We start from the raw sequence: 27,187 nt of genomic DNA on the forward strand, positions 1-27,187 counted from the left end.
CAGAGTACAGGTGTGTGCCACCACCGCCCAGCTAATTAATTTATTTAATATATATGAGCACACTGTAGCTGTCTTCATACACACCAGAAGAGGACATCAGATCCCATTACAGATGGTTGTGAGCCACCATGTGGTTGCTGGGAATTGAACTCAGGACCTCTGGAAGAGCAGTCAGTGTGCTCTTAACTACTGAGCCATCTCTCCAGTCCAGGAATCTGCTTCTTGACCATAGAGGAATTTTAATTTAACATGGCTGCTAAAATCATATCCAAAGACCTTCTAGGGCTGTGTGATCTGGCTAGAATACAGACCACACCTTTAGTACACACACGGTGGAGGTAAAGTTAGTTTGTAGAAGGAAGGACACATGTTTGGGAGGGGCAGACAAAGGGACGAATCAGAGCAAGATTTGACAGAACAAGAGATCGCATATGCCCAACTCTCACAAAAAGAGAGGAAGAAGAGACAACTTAAGAGAGCTGGAAAAGGGAGAGGGAAGAGGCAGACACTGGGAGAGTTTTACAGGAACAGGAAGAGAGAACAAGCTAGACACGGGTGAGGGAAGCCAGAGAATGACAAGGAGCCAGAAGATGAAAACAGACGGCAGGGGTTAATTTGAGGCCAAGCGGGGCAATTTTGTGAGAAGCAGAAAGATGTCAGCTTGGAGAGTAGCTTTGAGCCTGAATAACTGAGTTGAATCAGCTAACCAGAGTTTAGAAAGAAAAAGAAAAAGGTGAGCTTATTCAGCAGTAAGTCTCAGAGGCTGAAAACACTCTAGGCCTAGATTACATTGTATGGAGAATAGAAGCTTCCAGGGCTTGGCCTATGTTATCAGCCTGAGGGAGGAAGCTTAGGAGATGACCATTACTGCAGGAGAATAAAAGTTACTTTTTCACCCAACTGATGGGATTAAAGTAATATGCTACCACACCTGGCTATCTTTGTGTGTGTGTGTGTGTGTGTGTGTGTGTGTGTGTGTGTGTGTTTTCGTGTGCCCTAGAGCACATAAAGAGATCAAAGGACAACTTTTGGGTGTTGGTCTTCTCCTTCTAACATCTGTGTCCTGGAAGCCAAACTCAGGGCATCAAGTGAGACTGCAAGCACCTTTATGCACTGAGCAATCTCACTGGAGTGGCTTGGTTTTTTGAAGCAAGATATTACTATTAATCCCAGGCTGGGCAGGAACTAACTGTCCCTCAGTCTCTCAATTGCTGGGATTATAGGTGTGTGCAAGCAATATTTTGCTATTCTACAGAGTGCTTCTTCATGTCAATGGCTATACCATTGCAGCGTCCGCATCAGAAGCCATCTACTCCCTGTTGATGCACATGAAGGCTCTTCCATTTTTCTCAAATTACAAATAATGCTCAGCATGAATAACCCTGAGAGACCTCACACAGATATCATTTTACATGTTATAAATGTATCCTACAAATATAATGCCTATCTGCCTATCATCTATCTATCTATCTGTCTATCCATCTATCTATCTACCTACCTACCTATCCATCCATCCACCCATCCATCCATCCATCCATCAGTCTATCAGTGGTGGGGATGGAACCCGTAGCCTCAAGCATGCTAAGCACATGCTCTACTACAAATGTATTTTCATTGGCCTGACATAATTGTTTCTTGAGGCTCACTGCTTCAGTCTGCTAACCCAGGCCTAGTCCCGGAAGCCTAAACTAGGCCTAGAGTGTTTTCAGCCTCTGAGACTTAGTGCTGAATAAACTCACTCTTTCTTGTTCTTGCTGAACTCTGGCTGATTCAACTTAGCTGTTCTGGCTGAAGCTCCTCTTTAAACTGACTGATACAATCTGGCTCTTCTCTTGACCTCTCCTGAGTTGCTCTCTTCTTGGCCTCAAACGAACTCCAGCAATCTGTTCTAGTCCTCGGCCTCCTTCTCATTCTCTGGGTCCTTCTGTCTCCCCCGGCCTGCGGCTGGTTCTCTGCGACCTGTGTCTGTACAGTTGTCCCAGCAAAGCTGTCTCCTTCCGCTCTCTGCACTGCTCTTAAGTAGCTTCCCTTTCCTCTCTCTTCAATGGGCGTATCCTGTCTCTGATTCATTCTGTCAGATCTTTCTCTGCTTTGTCTCTCTCTCTGCCCCTCCCTTAGAAATCACGCAAAGCTGGCCGGTGGTGGTGCACTCCGGTAATCCCAGTACTTGGGAGGCAGAGGCAGGCGGATTTCTGAGTTCCAGGACAGCCTGGTCTACAGAGTGAGTTCCAGGACAGCCAGGGCTACACAGAGAAACCCTGTCTCGAAAAAACCAAGTCCAAAAAAAACCAAAAAAAAAAAAAAGTAATTGACAAATCACTCTCAAACAAGGGTTTCCTTCCACAAACTAACTTTATCTTTACCGTTAGAAATAATTAAAGGTGTGTTTAAAGGGTGTGACTGCATTCCAGTCAGAGGAATTAAAGGTGTGTGCTGACGTGCTGGGCCACACCACAACTAGAAACAGGGTTTTTTTCAATAAAGAACCTAATTGTCGGGTTCACAGTGTGATCAAATACCCTGCAACATTCTACTGCTGCTTCCCACCACCAGCTCTAGACTCCGATTCACTAGATTATTGCCATCTTGCTGCATAAATGAAGCCACGAAGAAGAGGGCAGACTGGAGAACTACGATGCTGGTGGCTTCCGAGCCTCACACCCTGTACCAGAGATGACTAAGGTATTTTTAGGTGCCAATTGCTGGCACACATGCTAGAAAGTATGATACCAAGAAGCCCTTCTTAAGAAATGATGTCGTAGGGGTAGGGGGATGGGTAGGAGCGGTTGCTCTGCAAACACAAAAACCTGAGTTCGAATCCTTAGCACCCAAGTAGAAAGCAGAGCATGGCTGTGCATGCCTGCAGCCGGTCACCTCAGCATTGAGGAATGCGACCAGGTAACATCCCAAGAGCTCACTGATAGGCAGCTTAGGGAAATCAGCAGGCTTCTCTCGAGAGTGAAAGGGGAAGACACCTGATGTTCTGCTCTGGCCTCTGTTCGCATGTGCATGGGTGTGCTCACCTGTATACTCATGCATGCAACACACCACACACACACACACACACACTCACACAGGATGAATGGGTGGGAAATAATACCATAACCAGGAGTCCAAGAGGAAGTAGAAAGCATGAGATAGCAGTCTGAGGCATGACCCAGGGCCCTGGGCATGGACACCCTCTCTGCCCGCTGGAGTACAGCCTGTCAGCATTACGACTTTGCCCTAGCTCCCTGGTAACTAGTGGGAAAGATCTATCTGCCTTTGGTCTTCTGCCTTGTTCTGGGTACACTAAGGTGAGAATGAGAATCCATCTCCAGATAGTCCATAGAGGACCTTCTAGGACAACCCTCCTAATGCTGTGACCCTTCAATATAGTTTCCTCATGCCGTGGTGACACACACCCCCACATACACACCATAAAATTATGTCATTGCTACTTAATAACTGTAATCTTGCTACTGTTATGAATCATGATGTCAATATCTGATATGCAGGATATGATGGTATGCTACCTCCAGAGGGGACAGGACCCACAGGTCAAGCTTCTTGTCCACGACGTTGACCGGATGACCTCCCTTTGGCCCCTTACCTTCTTATTCCCTCCTCCAGGGACATGGGTGATGTTATCCAAGGAGCCAATCTTGGACTGGACTCTGTCCTTGAAATCCAGCTTCTCTGATTTTACCTCCACCTGGCCACCTCCTGGAACACACACAACCCACATCAGCCTCTGCCGTCCTCTGTGGGCTGGAGGACTTAGCATATGTTGAATGAGCTCACAGTCAGGTGGGGAATGTCTGAAGATGTGACCACTCTGACTCCACCACAGGCTGGGCCAGTGATCAAAAGAACAACACATCTTCAGAGAGTTGCCAGGGCTCTGCTTTATCTGCAAAGAGGCTTAGCCACAGGAAGCTACCTGCTTCTCCTCTAATCGAGAAGGTGCCCATTAGGATATTTACCCTGCAAAATCTTCCTCCTGAGATCACTCAGTGGGACAAGAAACTTGACCAAGAGAAGGCATGCTAGATTTTAAATCAGATGCCTTCCAGCTGTGGGAGATTTTCTGTAAGCCATAGCCCCTCAAGACCTTGGAATCAAACTGCACAATGAGGAGAGAGACCCTAATCTCCCCTTTAGCTCAGTCACCACACCAGGATGTAGCAGGAGAGGAGGGGACCTGTCCTGTTTTCCCAGGAAGAGTGCTTTCTTTGAACAGTGTTAGAGCAGAGATAAGACCACAGCCCAGAAGGTCTCTTGTTATAGCTGGTGCAGTTGAAGTGTCCCCCATGCTGGCTGGGACAAGACTGAGATGTTCACAGAGCCAGCCTTTGGAGGGCCCCCTAATCACACCCATGGGTGGCCCGTTTACACAGGCTTTTCTGGGGGAGCCATAGGATAGGATCTGAAGCCAGTTCCTCCTGTCCTTCCACCCCTTGCCTTGGCTGACAAGCAGGCCCAGGTCCCAGGCCACACAGCACTTTTCCTTTTAACATTCTCTGCCCAGGTTGGCCTATTCCAGGAAGCACCCAGCAGCCCGGTCAGCGCTCCTGCCCCAAAGCCTGCCTCCCTCAAGTGCTACCTGGCTTGTGATGGATGTTCCCTAGGGAGCCACACTTGGAGGTCACCTTGCTCAGGTCCACTGGCTTGTAGACTATTTGCACCTGCAGGGTGAAGAGGATGGAAGAGACAGAGAATCAAGGGTGTTATGTTACTAGCGGTGTAACACAGCCAAAGCCCGATGGAGCACTGTCAGTGACTCCCATCAGCTGCTGAATACACCCCACTCAGGATGGAAAATATGCTCCCCCAAATCCAGCCAACCCCCATCCCACAGGGAGCTGTGTCCTCACCAAGTAGCTGTAGGACCTAAACATCTTCAATCCCAGAAACACAAGACACTCTCGCGGAAAAGCAGAGATGCCTGGTCCTGTACGTGACCATCTATGTAGCAGATACTTAAGTATAAAAAACATAAAATCATTTAATTGATGAAAGACCAATGACACCCGGGGGGGAAAGAAGCCTTCGCAGCCCTGCGCCTTCTCCTCAGAGGGGACTCAGAGGAGAAGCCGGCGAGAATGGGTGTGCTTCATCCAGGAAGCTCCCCCGGTCCCGGACCACCAGTCAGCAAACAGGACCCAGATCAGCTCTATGACTCAGAGTTAAGAGACAGCTGGTGTTTAGACAGTCTCCTGAACACTTGAGCCTGCAAAGCGACCGACAGGAGGCAGGCACACAGCAGAGACCACAGCTTCAGGGAGTGTCTGAGCAAGCGTGAGTAAGCAGACAGGACACACAGGGAGACCTGCGAGCCTAAGGGTCCTTCTTGTGCAAAGCCTGCTCTGGCAAGTGACAGTGGCTTTCCTGACAGGATACTCTGGAGACCACCCAGGCAGATGGGGCTCCTGGAAGCCAGTCTCTCTCAGATCTGTGCTTTTACAGCTCAGACAGCTGCTTGCTAGCCGCTACTTGCTCAGTCCTATGGGGCTCCCACACAGACCCTGGTCCTTCCAGGCTGAGGAGGCTCATCTCCTGTCCTGGGAGAGGGGTGACCTCATGTTCAAGAAACAATAAAGCAAAGTGGTTTCTCCAGAGGTCTCAATAGACAAATCCCTCTTGTATCCATGGATAGCTGTGCTGATGGTGTTTTGTATTCTGGTGTGTGTGTGTGTGTGTGCTTACATGTGTGTGTGTGTGTGTGTGTGTGTGCTTACATGTGTGTGTTTCTGCTATTGGACCTGATGGCAGAAGAGGGCTATGGCCTCATCCGTCAGTGTGCTAGAGGGTCAGTCTGCCCTGCAGAGGAGGGTGGCTAAGGAGCAGACAATCCCAAGGACCATCTTAAAACAGATCCAGAGGCCAGCAGGAGTTCTGAGGCAGGTGACGATGGGGAGCCAAGGCCCTCTAAGAAGGAACAGGAATGCTGCAGGGGCCAGGACCTCCCTCTCTTCCGTCTGGACCAGGCAGAGTCATTAGAAAGTCAGTACCAGGGGGGGGGGGGAGGTGTGGGCAGATAGGAGATGTTGGAAGCCTGAAATGGCCAGAGAAGAAAGAAATGTACTGCGTGGGGAATGGGGGAGCAGCTGACTTGGGGTACTAAATCCCACAGAGCAGCTCTGGAGGGGAGGCCACAGCCCAGCCAGGAGGTGGAGATGGAGAAGCAGCTTGTCTGCAGCAATTCCCCCACCCTGGAGAGAGCCAGGAGCAAGCTAGATGTGCAGCCAGGAATCCTACAACCCACATGCCACCAGCCCCACTCCCTAAGAGAGCTTTCTCTACAGGTCTATCCTGTAGTTAACAGTGGCCATAGGCCACAGACCAGGCTATCTTGTGACTCTATAGAAGGTCATAGGCTAGCTCTCAGGCTGGCAAATTGCAGTATACATTAGAAAGTTCCCTGATATCCTAGGCACTGTAGACTGCTGACAGTCAGACAATCAGCATGTGACCAGAGCTGCCCTGAGCTGGCTAGTCCCAACTTCCTCTAGAGGAGCATGCGCCCTCTGCAGCCCTTGGGAGCCGGAGCTCCCAGCCCCAGGAACAGACCAGACATGAGCAAAACCAGATGCTTCTGGCTCTCCTCCCTAACCACAGCAAGCCTGGGTTGGGAAACTAAAGTATCATAAACAGCATTACTGGGCCCAGGGACAAGGGGATCTTAAAGATCACCTTTTCCTGCAACCCATCTCTTCCTATACACTGAGAAGGCATCACACAGGGCAGTAACTACAGTGTAGCCAACAGCCCCGCCTTTCCTTATGAAGCAAAACAAGTATGGGAGGTGGGGTGGCAGGATCTGCAGGCCGGCGGTAAGTGGAGGACAGAGGAAAAGGCAGACATGGTGAGTAAGCGTGGGAGGCAATAGCCACGGGGCCAGCACTTGCTGCTCTGGGGCCAAAGGTCCCAGAGTCAGAAGGCAGGGCAGGTGTCAGGGCCTGAGGCAGAAGCACATTGCAAGAATAAACCCTGCGGGCTAGGAAAGAGAGCGGGTCCTGGCAATCCAGCGCTCACAAGGCGGAGCCAGGGAGGGGGAGCTGGCAGGGAGAAACCAGAGGCCACTTTACATATCCTGTCCTGTTGGGCACAGGCCAGCCAAGGGGACAAGGGAGTCCCCAAGCCCATCGAGGGAGCACACCTCGCAGGGACTCACTGGGGATTGCTGGGTTCCCAGTGGCGTTTAAAGGGGGGACAAATTTAAAACCCCTTCTCTGGCAAACAATGCAGGCAAAGACACTTGTGTCTCCTCTGGTTTAGGCTCTATGCAACCAGAATCGCTGTCCTGGGGCAGGGGGCGGGGGTGGGGGTGGGGGGGGGGGAGGAGTGCTAAATTTAACTGAGAGGCTTGGGAATTGTCTCTTCTAAGATGAAGGAGACCCAGATGAAAAATGGAGGGTGGCATCGACCTTGACGTGAAACAGGAAGTCCTAGTGTCTAGTGGGATCACATGGTCCATTCCCCCCCCACAGCAGAGACTGGCCCAGAGATGAGGGAAGAGGTGTCAGCCCATCCCACGCATGGGTGCCAGTCTCTTCAACCCCAATATCTGCGGGGCTTCTAGGAACGCATATACGGTGCCACAGGGGCCCAGCTTCTCAGAGAAGGGCCAGCTGGAGCCAATTGCTCTCCCTATTCTGCTGGACCATCCATGGAACAGGGAGGGGAGTCTGGGGACACGGGAGGTCCTGAGCCTGAGATGATTTATTCTATGCAATGTCTCACAAGGACACACTCATGACACTTGTCACAGCAAAGGCTGCAGCACACCTCGTGCAGAGTGCGACAGTACTCACACTGCCTCCGCCCGGGACGTGTTTGATATTGTCCTTCGAGCCACACTTGGACTGGACGTTGCTAAGATCCAGCTTCTTATTAATTATCTGCACCTTTGATAGCCAAAAAAAAGAGTGAGAGACGACCACACCCGGCGCGCATCGCCCCCTGACCTGTGGGCTGCAGGAAGAGCCAGGTCTGAGCCCTGCCTCCTCGGGATACAGGAGCTGCCTGGGACGGCACCCAGAAAAACCTACCAGACTCGGAAATCACAAAAGGGACCTGGAAGAAAACATGGCTGGGGAACAGAGCTGGGAGGCCACCAGGTCGGGTGGACAACGGTGGACAACGGTAAACACACAAGTCCCCTGTGTCAAAGGATCAGAAGGAAAACAACAAAAATCCAAGCAGACACATCAGTGCAAGGCACCTTATCACAAAGAACTTCCCACTGCGGGGGCTGGGGAGTGGGAAGGCTATCAATGCCAGCCAGATTGTCTTGAGCTGAGCTGTGAGGGGGCTCCGTGAGGGTAGAGACACTCGCCACAAGCCCCCACCTGTTGTCTTCTGACTTCTGTATGTGGTGGCACGCACACACAATACATAATTACTTTAAACTATCCTGGGCTAAACTTAGCTTTTTAAAAAAAAAAAAAAAAAATGATGTTTTGAGGCGGGGTCCCTCTATGTAGCCCTGGCTGTGCCGAAACTCAGGAGTAGACCAGGCTAGCCTTGAATTTACAGAAATCTACTTGCCTCTGTCTCTGGAGCAATGGAGTCAATAGTGTGTACCACCTGCCCAGTTTATTTTTTAAAAGATTGTGCTTATCTATCTATCTATCTATCTATCTATCATCTATCTATCTATCTATCTATCTATCTATCTATCTATCTATCATCTATCTATCATCTAAGTATCTGACAGGGTTTCTCTGGATTTATTTATTTATAGACCAGGCTGACCTCTGCCTCTGACTCCCATGTGCTAGGATTAAAGGTATGTGCCACCACTGGCCAGTTGAGTTTTAAAAATCTTTAAAAAGCCGGGCAGTGTTGTCCCACACCTTTAACCCCAGTGCTTGGGAGGAAGAGGCAGGCAGAGCTCTGCACTCAAGGCCGGAAATCTGTGGACAGAGTCAGCTTGCCTCCTTGCTGGGGCTAGTTAGCAAGTGAGTGGCTCACCTCGCCCAAGCATGCGCTTCCTGCTTGAGGGCATGGGCTGGCACGAAAAAGAGTTTCTGTGTGAACCCCACTCAACTGTTGGTCTTGGATAGCCATTCAGCCCTTCTGTGCCTCAGTTTCCCCACCAATTCCTTGGGATAGTGCCCCCTCTACTACATCTATCTACTGTGTGTGTGTGTGTGTGTGTGTGTGTGTGAGAGAGAGAGAGAGAGAGAGAGAGAGAGAGAGAGAGAGTTCTTATTCTTTTCTTTCATTTGCTTTTGAGACAAGGGTCTAATGTAGCCCAGGCTAGCTCAGGTTAGCCTCAAACCTGCTATGTTGCCAAGATAACATTGCACTCTTTAGCCTCCTGCCTTGGCCTCTCAGGGCTCAGATGACTGACAGGTGAGGACCGCCAAGGTGAGCTTTGCTTATACCGTCCCCTGATAAACCTCTAAAGGAGATTTGCTTGCTTTCAAAATGGGACAGGAAGCCAAGTGTGGAGACCCATGCTTACCATCCCTGCCTGTCTGAGGCAGGAGGATATGCTCTTAGTTCAAAGTGACTCTGAACTACAAACATAGTGAGTTCCAGGCCAGCCTGAGCCATAGAATGAGACCCGTGTAAAGATAAAAATGAAAAAGAAGCCAGAATATGGGAGAACTTTAGAATCAGAAAACAAGCCAGGTGGTGGTGGCACATGCCTTTAATCCCAGCACTCGGGAGGTTAGCATGAACTCTGTGAGTTTGGGGTCAGCCTGGTCTACAGGGCTAATTCCAGAGCATCTAGGGCTATACCAAGAAACCCTGTCTTGAAAACCCAAAATAACAAGAACAACAATAATAGTAACAAAACAATAACAATAACAAAAACAATTACAACAAAAACAACAACAAGAAAATAAGAGAAAAAAGGAAAATAAGAGGATGATGTTATAATAAAGGAAAGTCACTGAGATATGAATATAGCACTATTATAGTCAGCACTGAGCTTCCTGGAAGTCAATGGGCAAAAGGAAACGGGACTGATTATACAATTCATGATTTGACAAAGAAAACATGGTTTTGGGAGGAAGATGACTGCTAGTCACAAATTAATCAGAGGACTTTAAGCAATCACACATAGTCTGCAACATACAGAGACCCCACCCTGTGTGTGTGTGTGTGTGTGTGCGCGTGCATGCGTGTGTGTGTGTGTGTGTGTGTGTGTGTGTGTGCTTTTGTGTATGTGTGTGTTTCTTATTCTAACCTCACAGGAAAGGAAACAAGTTTTTGTGGGGGTTGGCACTAGATAGGTATTTACAAAGCAGACTTGAGTTACTGCTAGTGGTTATATTAAAGCCAAAGTTTTTATAACACTCAGGTTCATCAAGGGGATGGGGGTAGGGAGGTAGGGGGTAAGGGGTGGGGGGGGAAGAGGGGGCAGGAGTATGGGTGGGGGTGGTTGGCATTGTGAAACTGGAGCCCTGCCACGCCTTTTTCCAGCAACAGCAGCATGGGCGGTTCCAGAGCACTGGGCTCTGGCTCTGGCCAGACACAGGAAATATCCTTGAGGGAAAGGAGGACGTTTTTTATCTGCGGGCCTCCCATTCAGGAGGGAAGTGTTTAAGGGCTGGGAGTGGTCCTGAGAACTGGATAGACCACTTTAGTTTACACTTCCCAGAGATCCCAAAGCCGCGTCAAAACCCTAAGTAGACTTTGTTCTATCTCTGCTTGGGTTCAGAACTCTCCTGGGATCCCTCCTTGGCCCCGAGCCTCTCGTCCCAGGAGCCCCCAGACTGCGGGTACTAACTGGGCTGGGCCTGGCATCACTGCATTTGGAAAATGAACCTGGTGTGGTCAGCTGAGGCCCCCACGTAGTCTTTCCTTAGAGTTCAAGTGATGGCTTGGGGATGGGCAATCCCCAGAAAGCCTGCCTGTATCAGTCTAGCCAACTCGTGAAAGCAATAAGGTACCAGAGGTCAGGACCCGTTACAGCTGCCTTTCAACAGTGGTATTGGCTGGGAACGGAGCTCAGTTATTAGAGGACTTTCCCAGGATGCATAAGGTTGTGGGTTTAAGCCCTCACAGTGTATAAAACTGGATGTGGTGATGCATACCTGTAGTCTTAGCACTTGGTGGGTGGAGACAGGAATGTCAAAAAATTCAAGGCCCCCCGGGCAGTGGTGGCTCACACCGCCTTTAATCCCAGCACTTGGGAGGCAGAGGCAGGTGAATCTCTGAGTTTGAGGCCAGCCTGGTCTACCGAATAAGTTCTACGACAGCCAAGGCTATACAGAGAAACCCTGTCTTGAAAAAAAAAAAAAGTTCATGAGTTTGAGACCAGCTTGGAATAAATGAGCCACTATTTTTTTTTAGCCCCTATCTTTAAAAAAAAAAAAAAAAAAAGCATTTTTTTCTGTGTCAGGAAAGTGTTGCATTTAAAATACATGCAACTCCCACCCCACCCCCACACACATGTTAACATATTTTAAAAACCCTCATATCTCTGTATAACCAGTGGTGAAATAGAAAGATAGGCAGACAGAAACAAAAGGAAACAGGCAGAGACGAGAGATAGAAAAAGAGCCCCAGTTAGGGAAAAAGACGACTCAGAAATAAGATGGAAGAATGCTAAAACTGCTGGCCGCTGTTTGCAGCACTCCACCGCCATCTTGTGGTCACCTGTGATACTACAACCCCTGCACTGTGAGGGACTCGCAGGTTATGTCCTGCGTGGACCCGGATATCTTCAGAGGAGTTCCCCATCTGCTCAGTCAACCAGGGGGACAGTAACCAAAAACTGGAAATTAGGAAAGAAGTGAAATTTCTTTCCTTTTTATTTTTATTCTTTTGTGAGACAGGGTCTCACTACTTAGCTCTGGCTGTCCTAGAACTCACTCTGTAGACCAGGCTGGCCTTGAACTCAGAGATCTGCCTGCCTCTGCTTCCCGAGTGCTGGCATTAAAGGTGTGCACACCTTGAATTCCTGATTCTCCTACATCTACCTCCTGAGTGCTGGGATTACTGGCGGAAGCCACCATATCTTTTTTTTTTTTTTTTAATAGAATCTCAAGTATCCCAGACTATAGCTTTGCTGACAGTGTCAGGATGGGACTTGGGTCCCCAAGCCACACCCCTGGCTTGTCCTTTTACTGCACTATCATCTCCTGTTATTTAATGCTTTCTTTCAGTCACAGGTGAATTTCTATAATTTATTTATTTTTTTATTTGAGGGTGGGCCAGGCTGGCCTTGAACTCACTGTGCGGCTGAGGCCGACGTTGAACTCACAGTTCTGCCTTCACCTCCCCACCTGCTACAGTCAGAGATAAGTATTATGTCTGCTCGCCTCCATTCCAAGAAAACACTTCTCACTCCATGAGAGGCCCTGGGACAGAGAGTCTAAGGTGGGCTTCCAGGCTTCTAGTCTCTAGAACAGAGTTTCTCAACCTGTGGCTTGAAACCCTTTTGAGGGGAGGGGTCAAATGACCTTTTCATAGGGGTCACCTAAGATTTTTGGAATATGGATATTTACATTACAATTCTTTTTTTTTCCCCTTTTGATTTTTGAGACAGGGTTTTTCTATGTAGCCCTGGCTGTCCTGGAATTCACTTTGTAGACCAGGCTGGCCTCCAATTCAGAAATCTGCCTGCCTCTGCCTCCCAAGTGCTGGGATTACAGGCGTGCACCACCACTGCCCGGCCTACATTACAATTCTTAACAGTAGCAAAGTTACAGTTATGAAGTAGCGATGAAAGCAATTTTATGTGGTGTGTGTGTGTGGGGGGGGGTCACTACAATATGAGGAAGTGTATTGAAGGGATACAGCGCTTGAGAATTGAGAACCACTACTCCAGAGATAAAACATGAGCTCTCACAACAGATCACTGGACTTAGATTTTTCTTTTCCTTTTCTTTTTAATTTTTTTTGTTTGTTTTTTGGTTTTTGCTTTTTTGATCAGAGAATGTCTTGATCCATGGCACCCTGCCTGGCCTGGAATTTGCCACACATAGAACATGCTGCTCTTGAACTGACAGCAAGTCCTCCTGGGGTTACAGACGTGTTCTATCATGTCCTGCTCCCGTGAGTAATTTTTAAAAGCATGTTTTAAACACTGGTCTTACTGTGAACGCCCCACTCTCTCCTCTCAGACACAGCACAGGGCAGGGTCACCTCTGGATGGACATGGAAGGCCTAGGGCTGGCTCAGCTGTGTCCCAGCTGAGGAGGCAAGTATGGGACCTGGAAATGGGGACATAACAGAGACCAAAGGAAGACCCAGGTTTGGGACGGACCAGAAGCCAGCAAGGCAAGAACGTGGTGATCCTAAGCCTTAGGCCAGGCTGTATCTAGGAAACACTCTGGTCCATCCCTGGGGGTCACAGTGAGGCTGGGGTAGACATTTAAAAACTTCCCAGTGGCTCTTGTCTCCGGGTTCCACACCCCTTCCTGTATTCTCTGGTAAGGCTGTCACCCGGCTGCATTTTCCAGTGACACGGGCTCACTGTGGCATCTTAGGGTGAGACATGTTCACTGAGGCAAACCATGGAAGCTGAGGGAAAAGTCCAAGGCCGAAAGAGAGGTGCCTCAACTATTTCCTAATCAATGATCTTCATGGGGAGCCCAGGCTAGGCATCCTCCTTGGTCCAACCTGAGGATGCTGGGACACTCAATGTCTGCAGAGTCCCCTGCAGTCCCTTTCTTCAAGGCAAACACCACTCCAGAGGGGTCTGTATTCTTTAGTATCTTTTTTTAAAATTAAAATACATCTATTCATTTATGCGGATGTCGTGCATGCTTGTGACAGGGTGTGATGGCCATCAGAGGAAGACCTGTTGGAGTCAGTGCCCTCCCTCCACCACGAAGGTCCCGAGGATCGAACTCAGGTGCTCAGGTTTGGTGGCCAGTGCCTCTAACTGTTGAGCCATCTCACTGAGTCCGGGGTACTTTGTAAGATTTTTTTTTAACTTTTATTTGTGAATCTGTGTGTGTGTGTGTGTGTGTCTGTGTGTGTGTATGGATGCCTAAGGAAGTCAGGAGAAAGTGGAAGGTGACGTGGAGCTGGAGTTACAAGCAGCTGTGAGCAGCCCACAGTGGGTGCTGGAGACAGAACTCTGGCTAAGAGCAAGAGCTCTTGACTTCTTAGCCATCTCTGCAGCCCTGCTTTATTCATTTATTGTGGGGGAGGGGTGAGTGCCTGGAGGTCAGAGGACAGCGCGAAACAATGTGGGAATTGAACTTGGTCACCAGACATCATCATCATCACCATCATCATCACCATCACGTAGCTTCGTAAAAACCCAGGCTATCCTTGAATTCTTCCGGTGGTGGAGATCAACCTTGAACTTCTGATCCTCCTGATTCCATCTCTGCAGCTCTGGGACTATAGGTGTGCTCTACCAGGAAGTGCTTATCTGTTGCTGGGGACTAAACCCAAGGCTCCAAGCTAGGCACACACTCTGCTCCTGGATCCATAGCTCTGGCCCTATTCTTCAGACTCTTAGAATTTTGCCTTCCATGGCCAATAATTGTTTTGAGATAGGTTTTCATTAAACAGACATTTCAGGAACCCAAGATGTCAGCTCAGCTCTCAGAATCTCTCGTCAGTGGGTGTTACAGGTCTTGTCCATCAACCTGGAATAAAAGGCTTATCATCCCTTCTGGAGACGGCAATGCTGCTCTTTGCTTGTGGGGCTGAGGGCTTGTTCAGACAACCCTCCTGCCCTCTGTTCCATGGTTCTGTCACATCTCATGCTGTCACCCCTGAAGTCCCAAGGCAAGTCACTTTGTCTCCTCTGTAGAAAACAGCAAGTCATCACAGCTCCTCAGATGGGGCGAGCCACGCCCTTTTCTTCTATGGAGCATTGTAGGATGTTGTAGTTCCTGTTCAGGCCAGTTCCTGGTACTAATTTGAAAGAACTGCCCAACCAGGTAAGCCACCCCACCAAGGGCAGGGGCTGACCGGGCAGCCACCCTCGCTGCAGGTTCTGCTGAGTCCTTGCTCCCTGCAGCCTTGCTCCATCCAGCAGCCCTGCTCCTTGAAGGGTCAATGCCTTAGAGCATCATGGGATGCAGAACTCTCTTCAGTTACCACACATCAGTGAGTCCAGGGGGGACTGCCCAGGGGAGAGCTGAGGGAAGGGCCTTCTAGGTGGATGGCGGCCCCTGCCGGTCAGAACAAAGCAAGGCACGACCCAGAGGTTCCCAAGGGGCAAGCAGCAGAGGTGACACTTAGAAGCCCAGATTGGGGTCCACAGAGTCACAAGTCACAGAGGTGACTTGACACGGTGCTGGAGGAGCCACTGTCCAGGACCAGAATGAATGGGAACAGGATGGTGCTTGGATGATTTTTCAAGACAGGGTTTCTCTGTAGCCCTGGCTGTCCTGGAACTCACTCTGTAGACCAGGCTGGCCTTGAACTCAGAAATCCACCTGCCTCTGCCTCCCAAGTGCTGGGATTACAGGTGTGCGCCAACACACCCGGCAGCTCTGTGGACTTACCTCCTCCTCCTCCTCCTCCTCCTCCTCCTCCTCCTCCTCCTCCTCCTCCTCCTCCTCCTCCTCCTCCTCCCCTCCCTTCTCCTCCTTCTCCCTCTTCTTTGAGGCAGAGTCTTGTCACATAGCTCATTAGCCTCAAACTGGTCTTCCTCCCAAATGCCATGCCCTGCCCCTTCTGAAGGAGGCAGGTAAGTATCTTTGGGGGTAGGAGAGCACAGGTGACTCTGAGAGGAGTTAATACAACCTAGGACCAAGCCAAGGGACCAAGCCGACACCCAGGGATGTCAGGGAGAGAGCACTCAACCTAAAGCCGGCCGCTGAACGGAGAGTGATGGGAGCTTTAACCCAGACGCCGCCCAGACGCCGCCCAGAGCAGAGCCCATGGAAGGGGCTAGGGTTCCCCCAACAAAGCACCGTGTTCAGGGCAGGTGCCCACAGGAGCTGTAGTCAGTTTCCCTCTAGTGACAAGCACCAACCAAATTCAACAGCAGGAAGGAACGGTGTCCACTGTTCTGATGGAGGTAGACAGCCTCCCCTCAGAGGGCAGACTCTGAGGAGCGCCTCTTGCACCTTCCGAGGTGTGTTGTCCCAGAAGTCCCCGGCCCACAAGACAGAGACAGTAGACTGAGCAATGGCTAACAGCTCTGTGCCCCACACTCGCCTCCCCTCAGTCCAGAGCTGGGTGGGGAAGTGACCACATACTGTGTGTTCCTTTATTTTTATGTTGATATCCCAACCTCACCATGTGGTTTAGAGATAAGGCGTTTAGGGTACGGTTGAAATGAAGTCAGTAGGGTGACCCTAATCCCACGGGGCTAGTGCCTTCTAAGAGGAGACTGGGACTCAAAGAAAGACATCAAGGGGTACACAGAGGACTCAGGGCTGAGGAGTTAAGTCGGCTGACACCCACATAATCTCTCTCTGTTGCGGTTTCCGGAACCCTGAGGATATGTCGGTCAGCCTGTGACTAAAAGCAAAGAAGACGGAGCCTCAGGTGCCTGGGGCCAGAGATCTAGAAATTTCAATGCAGTCGTAGAACCTGCTGCTTTTATTAAAACCTTGAATTTCCCCAGAACCGAGGGCAAAAGCCAAGCCCACAAGGGCGGCACCCAGCAAAATCCATAGGCTACCATAGGTGGGTCTCTGCAGACGAAGGGAGGAGCCAGCGCTTTGGTGGCCTGAGTGTTGTGGGGCGGGGCGGGGTGGGGCGGGGTCAGTTGAGGGTGCGGGGAGCTTCTCTGGCTAAGGTGGGAGCTACCGGCCCGGGCTGGCTTCCCGCCATGGTCGTCTAGGCCCTTACCTTGCCGCCTCCCGGCTGGTGTTTCAGGTTCTCAGTGGAGCCGATCTTCGACCTGACGTTCTTTAGGTCTGGCATGGGCACGGGCGCAGTCTGCAGGCGGCTCTTACTGGCAGACGGTGACTTAGGGGGAGTGCGGACCACTGCCACCTTCTTGGGCTCTCGGGTGGGCGGTGTTGGTAGGGATGGGGTGCGGGAGCGACTGCCGGGCGTTCCGGGGGAGCCGGGGCTGCTGTAGCCGCTTCGTTCTCCGGATTTTGGCGGTTCACCTGGAGAGTCGGGAGAGAGGAAGGGGCTGAGGGCATGTGAGCGCGCAGGGTGGTGGTGGTGGGGGACGGGGACGATGTCTGCAAAGTCCCTGAGGCCACTGGACTGGACACCCACTGCCAGGTGGGGTGGGGATTTGGGAGACCATAAAGACCATTTGTTGAGAAGCATCGCTCCTGCTCTGTCGCTTTGATACAATGACAGCTATTTCTCAGTAAAACAACCGACTTCTCATCAGTGCCCCAATATAGGGCATACCTCCTCCCAAGGATGGTACAACTCTCCCCAAGCCCTGAGGTGTCCTGAAGTCAGGAGATGAGTTCTAGCCAGCTGCCTGTTACTCCCCTCAGGCAGGATGTGACTGGGTGCCATTCCACAAACACTTCTGCCCGGTCTTTCTCTTAACTGGGGGGCGGGGAGGGGGCGTGCAGTGACCCGGCCCCAGTGTAGCCTTCAAGCCGGGATCCTCCCGACCCTTCCCCCACACACCCGGAGATCCTCTAACTGTGGGGCCGCAGAAGAGAGAATCACCTGGCCAGAGTCTTCTGCACAAGCCGCGCCCCACATTGCTGGAGCACAGGATGCCCTCCCCCTTGCCCTGTCTAAATACCGTCAGCTTCCAGGAAAGCCGCCGGGACTTCTCCCCAGACTCCTTCCCACTCTCCCTCCTTCACCTCCCATTGCTTCCAGGACACACCTAGAGTTCCCTTAGCCACCACACCCTATGGGTTTTTCCTGTTGTGTTTGAAAACCTCCGAGGTTTGTAGCAGGAGGTGGGACTGTGGTGTGCAAATTTCGGGGCCCCCATCCAGATCTGATACAGCCAGATATGACAGAGGCACCGGGCCTGCAAAACTGGTCCGTCTCAAGCTTCCCAGCCCACAGCAAGAGGCTCCGGAGCAAATCCGCTCACTGCAGCCGACCTCCCTTGAAGCGTCAGCTGCCAGCTCCAGTCTCAATAGCCCCTAAAGCCGTCAAGCTCGGGGATCCGTGGAGAGTTGCTGCTACTCTGGGCTTAGCTCTGCCTCCATATCCCCAGGGATACACGGTAGTTGTGACTGTGTCCCTTCCCTGACACTTCCAAAGTAACCTTGGGTGACCTGGTGACCCTCTCATCTATGCCTGTGTCCTCATCTGGAAGAGATCAGAGTCCTCAAGATGTTGCCTATGAGAAGGGTATCTGGGGATTAGAGAGATCGCTCAGCAGTTCACTGGCTGATCGATCGTCCACTCCAGCACCCACATGGCGGCTCAGAACCGGCTGCAATTCCAGCTCCAGGGGATCTGAAACCCCCTTCTGGCTTCCATGGGTACCAGGCAAACACCCGTGCACATAACATAAAAATAAACAAATCTTTAGGACAGGGAGGTCACGAAGGGTCCAGCTCAGCGTCTGGTGCACTGCCTGAGCACTTGCTAAATACAGAAAAAGTTACGTGTGGGGACATGCTTCTGTAGTGCTAGTTGTTTGGGAGGCTAAAGCAGGAGGATTATTTGAGCCAAGGGACCAACCTGGGCAAATAGAGCAAGGTGCCTTTGTTGTTGTTGTTGTTTTTCTTGAGACAGGTATAGCCCCGGCTGTCCTGGAGTTCACTCTGTAGACCAGGCACCACTGCCTGGCAAAAATGTGTAGCCCAGGCTGGCCTCAAACTCATGATCCTCCAGCCTCCGCCTCCTTCAGCAAATCCTACCAGTGTACACCACCACAGCCAGCTTTTTTTTTTTTTTTTTTTTTTAAAGACAGGGTTTCTCTGTGTATCCCTGGTTGACTTGAAACCCATTCTGTAGACCAGGCTGGCGTCAAACTCAAGATCCCATTTGCCGCTGCCACTCAAATGCTGGGGTTAAAGGCATGCACCATCACTGCTTGATGTGATGCCATTTCTTGACAAACAAACCAAAAAGTCTCAGCCCAGCAAACCCTCTGCCTATCGGTGATACTTCCCCACTGGGACTTAGGTTAGAGATGGTTGGAACCTCCAGTACCCCCAAATGTCCAGACACATGTTCCCCATCCCACAAACAGCCGTAGTTCCCAAAGTAAATCTGAACACACAGGATGCAGTCCATACAAGCCTCAGGGCAAACCTCACTTGAGAAGTAGGTCCGAGGCTGGGCCTCTTTGGGGTAGCCTGGGCTGAAGCAGCACTCCCTCCCAGCTTTGCAGACAAGCACGAGGGCAGAACACACACCAAGCGGGTCTGCCCACCATTCAGGGCCATGGACCCAGAATTACCTCTGTCAGGTTTTGCCCCTGCAGGGGGTAGTTTTCTCTGCGGTTGCTTGGAAGCTTAAAAAGGAAAAAAAAAAGATCCACAGCCTCATTATAAATCTGGCTCACAGGAGTCTCTGTGAGTACTTCAGGTGGCAGCATCTGGCTGGTCCACCTAGCACAAGAGACAAGCAGGGACAGGGACAGATGCCGGGACCAGTGAGGGAGACGTAGCCAATCAGCATGGAGCCACCTAAGCTCAGGTAAGCCGGGAAGAGCCCCTGCTCCTGCTATTGTGTGAGTGAGAGCAGCAGTGTTCAGGGAGAAGGGTCAGAATGGAAACCCACTTAGCACATCATTAACACTCCTGGGTCAGTGTATGAGACACGCACCACACCAGACCCACAGCTACTTAGGGAAAACAGCCAACTCTCAGGCAACACCCTTCACAGTGCCAGCAATGCGGGCTGCCGCTGGCCAAGGGATCAGGAATGCCAAGAGCCAGGCCAGACCCAGACACCCACAGGCCTCCTGGGTACCAGCAGGGAGCACGACAGAGTCACACAGCACCCAAAACCCTTCTGGGAGCAGAATCCTCCCCAGAACTGTCGATTAAAGGTCATGCTCCTTCCCTGCAATTTATTAATCACGTGATTGCATTTTCCTCGTGCTAGTAAAACGAGCAAGATTTCTCCACCGATTAAAAGGCGAGGACTCATTAACTCCCTCAGACAATTGTCAAAGGATTAAAAAAAAAAAAAAAAAAAAGACAAATGCTCTCATGCTCAGCAAACCATCAGGGTTAGTCGGTGCCAGGGGTTACTAATTGTCAGTGGCCTCCTGAGGCAAGGGTTATACCTTCTGGAAGCTTCTGGATTAAGACTCCAGAGAGCATTCTCACCTGACCCTGGAGGAGTCTTCGGGCTGGGCGTGGTCTTGGCTGGGATCCTGGTGGCGTTGGATGTGCCTTTCTGGCCCGGAGGGGCCGCTCCCCTAGGTGTGGCTGTCTTCGCCCCGGTTTTGCCATCAGCGCCCTATAAACGGAATCAGGGTGGAAGGTTTTCACCACTGGGAAAGGTGACAGTCACCAAGGAAATGTCAACCCCACCCTCCCACCTTGACTGAAGGAGGTGAAGGTGGGGATAGATGCTGGGAAGGTCTTGTACAAGTCTTGAGGGTTTGTGGAGCACACAGCCCACAGTTCACCTGCATGCCAAGTACCAGGATCCTTTTAGATGCAGGGTGAGCTAGCCTGTGTTATAAAATGACAGTACTGCTTGAAGCAAGATCAGGGTCAGGGTAGGCTGACCCTGGAAGACCACACCTGGTGGATGGACACCCGTTTTTCAGACTCTTATAGATGTAACCGATCGACAGAGACTGGGTTCACTAGAGGCCATTGAAGACCCACACGTGCTTCAGGCCTCAGTGGAAGGCACAAACGGCCAAACCAAGTCTTTTTCCTGCTCTCCCCACAGTCCCTGGGGTCTCGGTGTCTCCTTAGGTGTGCCCGAGCCCTTGGCCGTGAACACTGGCTGAAAGCCGGGAACCAGAGGCGGAGCAGACACAGCTGACTGTGAGTGGTTATGGGTCCGATGGCCAGAGGACGACCGTTAGACATGAGCTACACAAAGAAACCACGCGAGCCACAGACCCGGGAGGAAGGGAGGAGAGAAGGGACTGTTGGGATGGGTGCAGCTGGAGGCCATGCCGCCCACCACGAGGTGTGGCCAGTTACCATAAAAACTCTAGAGGGAGCTGAGGCGTTCTTTATCATTTATTTATCTATTTATTTTTAAGAGGAAGAGACTTTCTATATATTACTGGCCGTCTAGGCAATTGCAGTGACCCCCCCCCCCGACCCCCGACTCTTACTCCAGGGCTCTGGAATTATTGAGCATCACCACACCTGGCTTTTTTCTTATTTCTCAAGCCTCGCTCACTCTGTAGCCCAGGCTAGCCCGGAACTCACTCTACAGCTTGAGCTAGCTTCAGATTTAACAGGAATCCTGCTCAGTGCTGGGATTGGTTACAGGCATTAGGTACCTTGCTCAGCTCAGAGCCTTAATTTACAAATGTGGATCCCCTGGTTATCTCAGGGACTGCTGTCCCCAGGGAAGAGGGAGGCAAGAAGCTCCGAGTCCCCAGTGCCTCCCCTGTCCCTTCAACCACGTAGCACTGCCTGTGAGTTTATGAAGAAAGCATTTGAACGCCATGGTACAGCAGCCTGGGTCTCGCCAAAGGTGGTTTCCTTACCTTGAGTTTCATCTGCTTTGTTCCAGGACTGCCATTTCGGGGTGTGACAGAAGAGACGTGTTTAGGAGAGGTGGCAGGCTCAGGGCACACGGCAGGGCTGGAGGGTTTGATCAAAGGGTCTGAGCTACCGGGAGTGGGGCCTGTGGGGCTAAGGCGGGGCCTATCGCTCGGGGTTTTAGCACAGGAAGGTGTGGATGTCTTAAACATAAACATAAATAAAATCAAAATGAAAGTCAGCACATGGAGGATGGAAAAAAAACAGAAAAAAAAGGGTAAAAAAAGCTAAACACAAAGAAGGCAAGTCACAGCTCAAAGCAGCCCTCTGCGCCACCCTTCCAGGAAGAAAGGACAGCAACTCTGTCCCCTTTGGCACCGGGGGCATCACCCATCAGCTACATACAAGCCACACAGCTGACATGGATGGACATAATTAAAGTTGCATTGCACAGAACGTCTAACGAGATGCTGAACACAGGTAGGCGTGCAGGTCCACTCTTCCTCTAGAGACTGGACCTTGCTGTAGCTCTCTCTGACTAGAGAACACAGGTCTAAAGATGCTCCCCACCTTCCTAAGTGCATGGAGACCATCAGAAAAAAGGCAGCAAGATTTCCTCAAGAAAGAATGTTAACATGACATGGGCCAGAGGCTCAGACTCAGGAGAAACACTTGTGCAGGTTCACTGCCACCACCCTCTCTCTCCACTGCGCCAAAACAACCCCTAATACTTCAAGGAGGATTGTGCCAGAGTCAACCAAAAGCTTCTGTCAGATGTCACCAAGGACAGACCGACAGACAGACAGATACACACACACACAAACATTTACCACACACACATGCAAATACACACATACACACACACACACACACACACACACACACACACACACACACGCATGCATGAATACACACATATGCACATGTATATACACACATACTTTCTGATTAAACAAAGACTCAAGTATAATTAACGCTGTCGATGGAATCTTGATCTGGCCAAAACTAACTTCAGAACATTCCACCTAAGGAAATGGGTGTCTGTGTGGCTGGATGTCTTCTGAGAAGGATCTAGCTGGGAGGCTAAAGGCTGACATCATGGTTGCTTCTGGATGCTCTGACTGGGAAGTAAGATCCCAGCGTGGTAAAGGGTGTGAGACCAGACTGATGGAAATAAAAACTGAGAGGCACGCCTTTAACTCCAGCTCTTAGGAGGCAGAGGCAAGTAGATCTCTGAGTTTAAGGCCAGCCTGGTCTACAGAACTAGTTCCAGGACATCCAGGGCTACACAGAGCACCCTTGCCTAAACAAACAAACAAACACCAAAGGGGAGTGGGGAGGAAACAGAACTGAGAAGCCAGTGTGGGTTGTTCTGGAGTCCTGACCAGAGATTCCACTGTGTTTCCTCAATCTCTCAAACTTCCCACTGAAGGGGTCAGGGTCAAATCGGTGTCACCAGCACCAGGAGGAGAGTCCAGGGGACAGACTCTCTGGGGCTGCTTTCACTGGAGGAAGCTAGGGTGGGTACTGCAGCCCCTTGTTTCCTAGCTGGGCAAGACCCCTCTCTCTACGCAGTCTAGATCTGTAACAGGTTTGGCCCCATGCTCTCCCGTGAGTCACTCCAGGGCAGGGACTGTGTAGCGTGTGTACACCTGACCGATGAATACATGCATGCTTGGACAAGAGTGAGGCCAGGACTCCCTGTCCCTCACTCTGGAACTGGATAAGCATCTCGGCTGACCAGCAGCTGTCTCTCCCTCCTGCTTCAAGAAGTGGGGCAGGGGGGCTGGAGCGATGGCTCGGTGGTTAAGAGCACTGACTGCTCTTCTGAAGGTCCTGAGTTCAAATCCCAGAAACATGGTGGCTCAAAACCATCTGTAATGAGATCTGACACCCTCTTCTAGAGTGTCTGAAGACAGCTACAGTGTACTTACATATCACAATAAATAAATCTTAAAAAGGGCTAAGTCCCTGCACGAGGCCCGGCTGCCTGTCTCCTGAGCACTGTGAGGCGAAGCCCGAATGAGCACAGAACAGGCCTTCCTGGGAGTGGTCCTCAACCTCTTGCTACCAGAATCTAGCTAGCATCATCCACATCTGGAGACTCATTGGGAGCTCTGGCACCAGTTACAGGCCATTACAGGCCAGACATCTGGGCAGCATTCATAGGAACTGTCCAGTTGATCCAATCTGGACTGAGGTGTGATATTTCCAGGAAAACAGCACCACACATACAGCTTCAGGGTTTTCTAAGACAAAAAAAGGCATGGAGGGAGAGGATGACAGATGCAAAACAGAAGACAGGCGGGCTTGGGAGGCTGGTCTGTGGCAAGCAGGCTGCTTTATCTCCTGGGGTTGGTTGCAGAAGACTGGCAAAGGCTTACCCTGAACCACACTTTCTAACCCACAAGTTTCCAGAGTTCAGTTAAAGGAGCCTCTGCTAGTCAGAACCCAAGGCAGCCCCCATACAGCTCAGCGGCTCCGGCTGTTCCTCCTTCCCCGCCAGGCGCTGGGCGCCTGCTCAGACGCGTGGATGCTTCCTCTCCTGTTTACCGCCCTGCTCTTCTCTGATTTTTTTGAGACAGGGTTTCTCTGTGTAGCCCTGGCCATCCTGGAACTCACTCTGTAGACCAGGCTGGCCTTGAACTCAGAAATCCGCCTGCCTCTGCCTCCCAGCGTGCTGGGATTACAGGCGTGCGCCACCACCGCCCAGCCCCTGCTCTTCTCTTTGAGCGCTCACCCAGAAGCCTCTCCGCCTTTGTCTGGCGATCACTTCTTTCCTCGCTCACGGCTCTCTGGCTCCCAGTGTACACTGTGTCCATGAAAACACTCTGGGTTTACTGAGCCTAGATCTCTAGTGGTAAGAGTCAGAAGCGCCAACTCCAGACTACGAACACCTTCATTTAAACTAGGGGGGGGGGGGGCGGGAATGGCAGGAAATAGGCAACGGGGAGGAGCTAGGCGCAGCTGACCACCCTTCCCTCCGTGAAGTATCAAGACAGACACACTGACTTTGTAAAAAGCAATGGCCTTTAAGTGACAGTTGTACTCTAGTGACAAACATTCTCCACACAGTATAGTGAGAGCAAACACAGGCAGGAAGCAGAGCCTTTTGGCAAATGAGACCTGCCGGTCAGTAGCTTACCTTGGCTTTGTCATTTCCAGTCCTGTCTTTGCTGACACTGGCCACACGAGCTGGTAAAACACAAGACGAGAGTGCACGTGATGCCCTGTACGTAAGTTCACGGGAACGCCAGGGTTCAGGGGTGGAGGTACGAGTTTCCTTTGGCTGAAACCGGCTGGTTTTCTTAGTCCTCAAATGTTCAAGGTCTCATATCTTTAGTGTCACACAGCACAGGGGGCCATCGCTCAGAGCAGCCTGGTAAGAGGGGAAGCAGGCTGGCCGAGGGTGGGCACATGCAGAGGAATGCGGCAGGTGCTGTTAGTGGTGCAGGTGGGCTGTGGGGAGCTCACTCTCCTCATCGGCAACCCCACTGAATGCTGGGCCATTTAAATGCCCTAAGACCATGGATGGGGAATAGCCCATTCTGGCTCCAGGCTATATGGCTGGATCCTTCGATCAGGGTGGTGGATTTCTCTTACTGCGGCCAGGCTTGGCCTTGCTTTCCTGTGAGATTCCCACTTACCCTCCAGGGCCTCAAGGCCCAATTGGAGAGCCAATTCTATTTTCCTAGCCCAGTGCTAGGAAGGACCCTTGGATCCACCTTCTTGGCCATCCAATGCTGACCATCCCAAACCCCATATCAGAGTAGATAAGCCCAGGGAGGGTATCTTCCTCTTTGCTGTGGAATATAACCCCAGAGCATCTTACTAATAGGGACCTTCCACACCAGCCTTAGCTGCTTTCAAAGGAACCCTTCCTATTCTGAGGCAGCCCTGAGGGCACCTTGCCACTCCAGGACCCTTCCAGGAGCACAAGCTGCTCACAGAAGCCCATCCATGTTAACCCGCAGCTCCCTGCAGGTGGATGAAGATGGGACTTAGAGAGTGACCAGTGCTGACTCTCCAACCCAGAGGTCTCTCCGTTTTACCGTGGAGGAATCACCTGGGGCATAGTATGCAGACTCTGGGTACACCAAGGCTGTGTGTGCAACCAACAGGCACCCGAGACTCTGCAATGCAATAGGAGTTCTTTGCGTTCCTTCCTCTGTCAACCCCGTGTTCTCTGTTTAGGACACACGGCTGTGCCAGCCCATTTCTGACTCAGGGAAAAACCACCATTTCCTCAAGGCTAGGCTGTCACTAACCACAAAAGCTCCAACTGAGACTGTTCCCAGACTCAGGGACAGCAGAACACCTGACTGAGTAATCCCCGGCCCTAGGGTGCAATGCTTCCCTCGCATGCTACTGTGCAGAGTTTCTGCGGTGTTGGCCTTTGTGTCTGTGCCACAGCGGAGCTAATAAACTCTGCTGCTTTTTTGTGTTGGCAGACTCGTTCACTGGAGTACCTGCTTCTCACCATCATCATTGCAAATCAGCCTGCTAGATCAGCATTTCCTGAGTCCCGGTAGGTCTCAACAAGCCCTGTCCAGGGAGATGCTCGCAGGTGGCATGAAATAGATTTGTGGAATCCAGAGGACGCCACCTCCTCAGAGGGTCCCCGAGCACGGCACAGCAAGGGCTCTGACGAGCCTACAACAGTGGAAGTGGTCAAGCTTCGCTAGGGCTGTGGACTTATTTTTCCTTTCTAAATTCGCTGTGCTGTGGAACTATACCCTCCCTGTAGAGAGCCTTAGGGGTGCTGTACCGCCTGGCGGAGTCTAACATTGGCCAAGGACAAGGAAATGGGCTGCTTCGCAGGAATCCAACATTAGGACATGACAAAGAAGTAAGTCTAGGCTGGAATCAGACATAAGAGTGGGACAAAGAAGCAGGCTTCAGTCATGATTATGACTTGAGGCTAGGACACGGAAGTAGGCTCAGACATCCTGATCATCCTTAGAAACAGTGATCACAGGAGTGAGTGATCATGGGACTTTGTGTTTATTTACTTATTTATTTATTTATTTTGTTTTTTTTTTGTTTTTTGTTTTTTTTTTTTTTTTTTTTTTTTGAGACAGGGTTTCTCTGTGTAGTCCTGGCTGTCCTGGAACTCACTCTGTAGACCAGGCTGGCCTCGAACTCAGAAATCCGCCTGCCTCTGCCTCCCAAGTGCTGGGGTTACAGGCGTGCGCCACCGAGCCTGCCTTGACTTTGTGTTGATTGTCTTGCTTGTTCCTTGACTATTTCTTGCTTGATTCTTCATTGTACCACTCGACCTTAATACCTGCATGTAATTAAAGTGGTATAAAAGTGGATTGGAAAAAAACTGCCGTCTCAGAATTGGAAAAAATCTTCAGTCTCAGAATTTACTGAGCCGTGCTGCAGTGTTGTCTCTCTTTTCAATCCTTGCTCCTGTGCTGGAGAACCTGTTGACTGACTGAGCCGGCTTGGTCACCTCCCTGCCCCTTCCCAGACACGCCTACTGACCTCTGGAGGAGAAGAATTCCATAGGTTATTTTGGAAAACGGAGGCACTCATCTGCCCGCCTTCGTCTTGGATTTGGAAACAAGATGCAGGTTTCCCCCTCCCTCTGCCTTAGTTTTTGCTTATGTGGTGTGTGTGGTCTTATGTGGTGGAGTCTGGTCTTGACCCCCTGATCCCTGTCTTCTCCATCCTCAGAACAGTGCTGATTAAAGGCATGTGGCTCAGATTCTTTTTAAAAAATATGATCTTGCTATGTA

At 50.9% G+C, this 27,187-nt stretch overlaps 1 protein-coding gene across 10 annotated transcripts in view; it reads right to left on the reverse strand.

The window, feature by feature from the left end:
- The window catches only part of Mapt (microtubule associated protein tau), a 97,593-nt gene that overhangs the window by 5,515 nt on the left and 64,891 nt on the right, over positions 1-27,187 (reverse strand). For 6 of the 10 annotated variants that reach the window (XM_052197241.1, XM_052197235.1, XM_052197240.1 and 3 more), the window contains 6 exons: positions 24,589-24,638; positions 20,094-20,226; positions 16,717-16,982; positions 7,797-7,889; positions 4,586-4,667; positions 3,593-3,705 (listed from right to left, as the gene is read on the reverse strand). In XM_052197241.1, the coding sequence (XP_052053201.1) occupies positions 3,593-3,705; positions 4,586-4,667; positions 7,797-7,889; positions 16,717-16,982; positions 20,094-20,226; positions 24,589-24,638 (737 nt within the window). Of the gene's footprint in view, positions 1-3,592; positions 3,706-4,585; positions 4,668-7,796; positions 7,890-16,716; positions 16,983-20,093; positions 20,227-21,448; positions 21,647-24,588; positions 24,639-27,187 lie in introns of all 10 variants that reach the window. The other 4 variants (XM_052197237.1, XM_052197236.1, XM_052197233.1 and 1 more) reach the window with 2 other exon arrangements.

This window comes from Apodemus sylvaticus, chromosome 10 (assembly GCF_947179515.1).
Source record: "Apodemus sylvaticus chromosome 10, mApoSyl1.1, whole genome shotgun sequence".
Taxonomy (NCBI): domain Eukaryota; kingdom Metazoa; phylum Chordata; class Mammalia; order Rodentia; family Muridae; genus Apodemus; species Apodemus sylvaticus.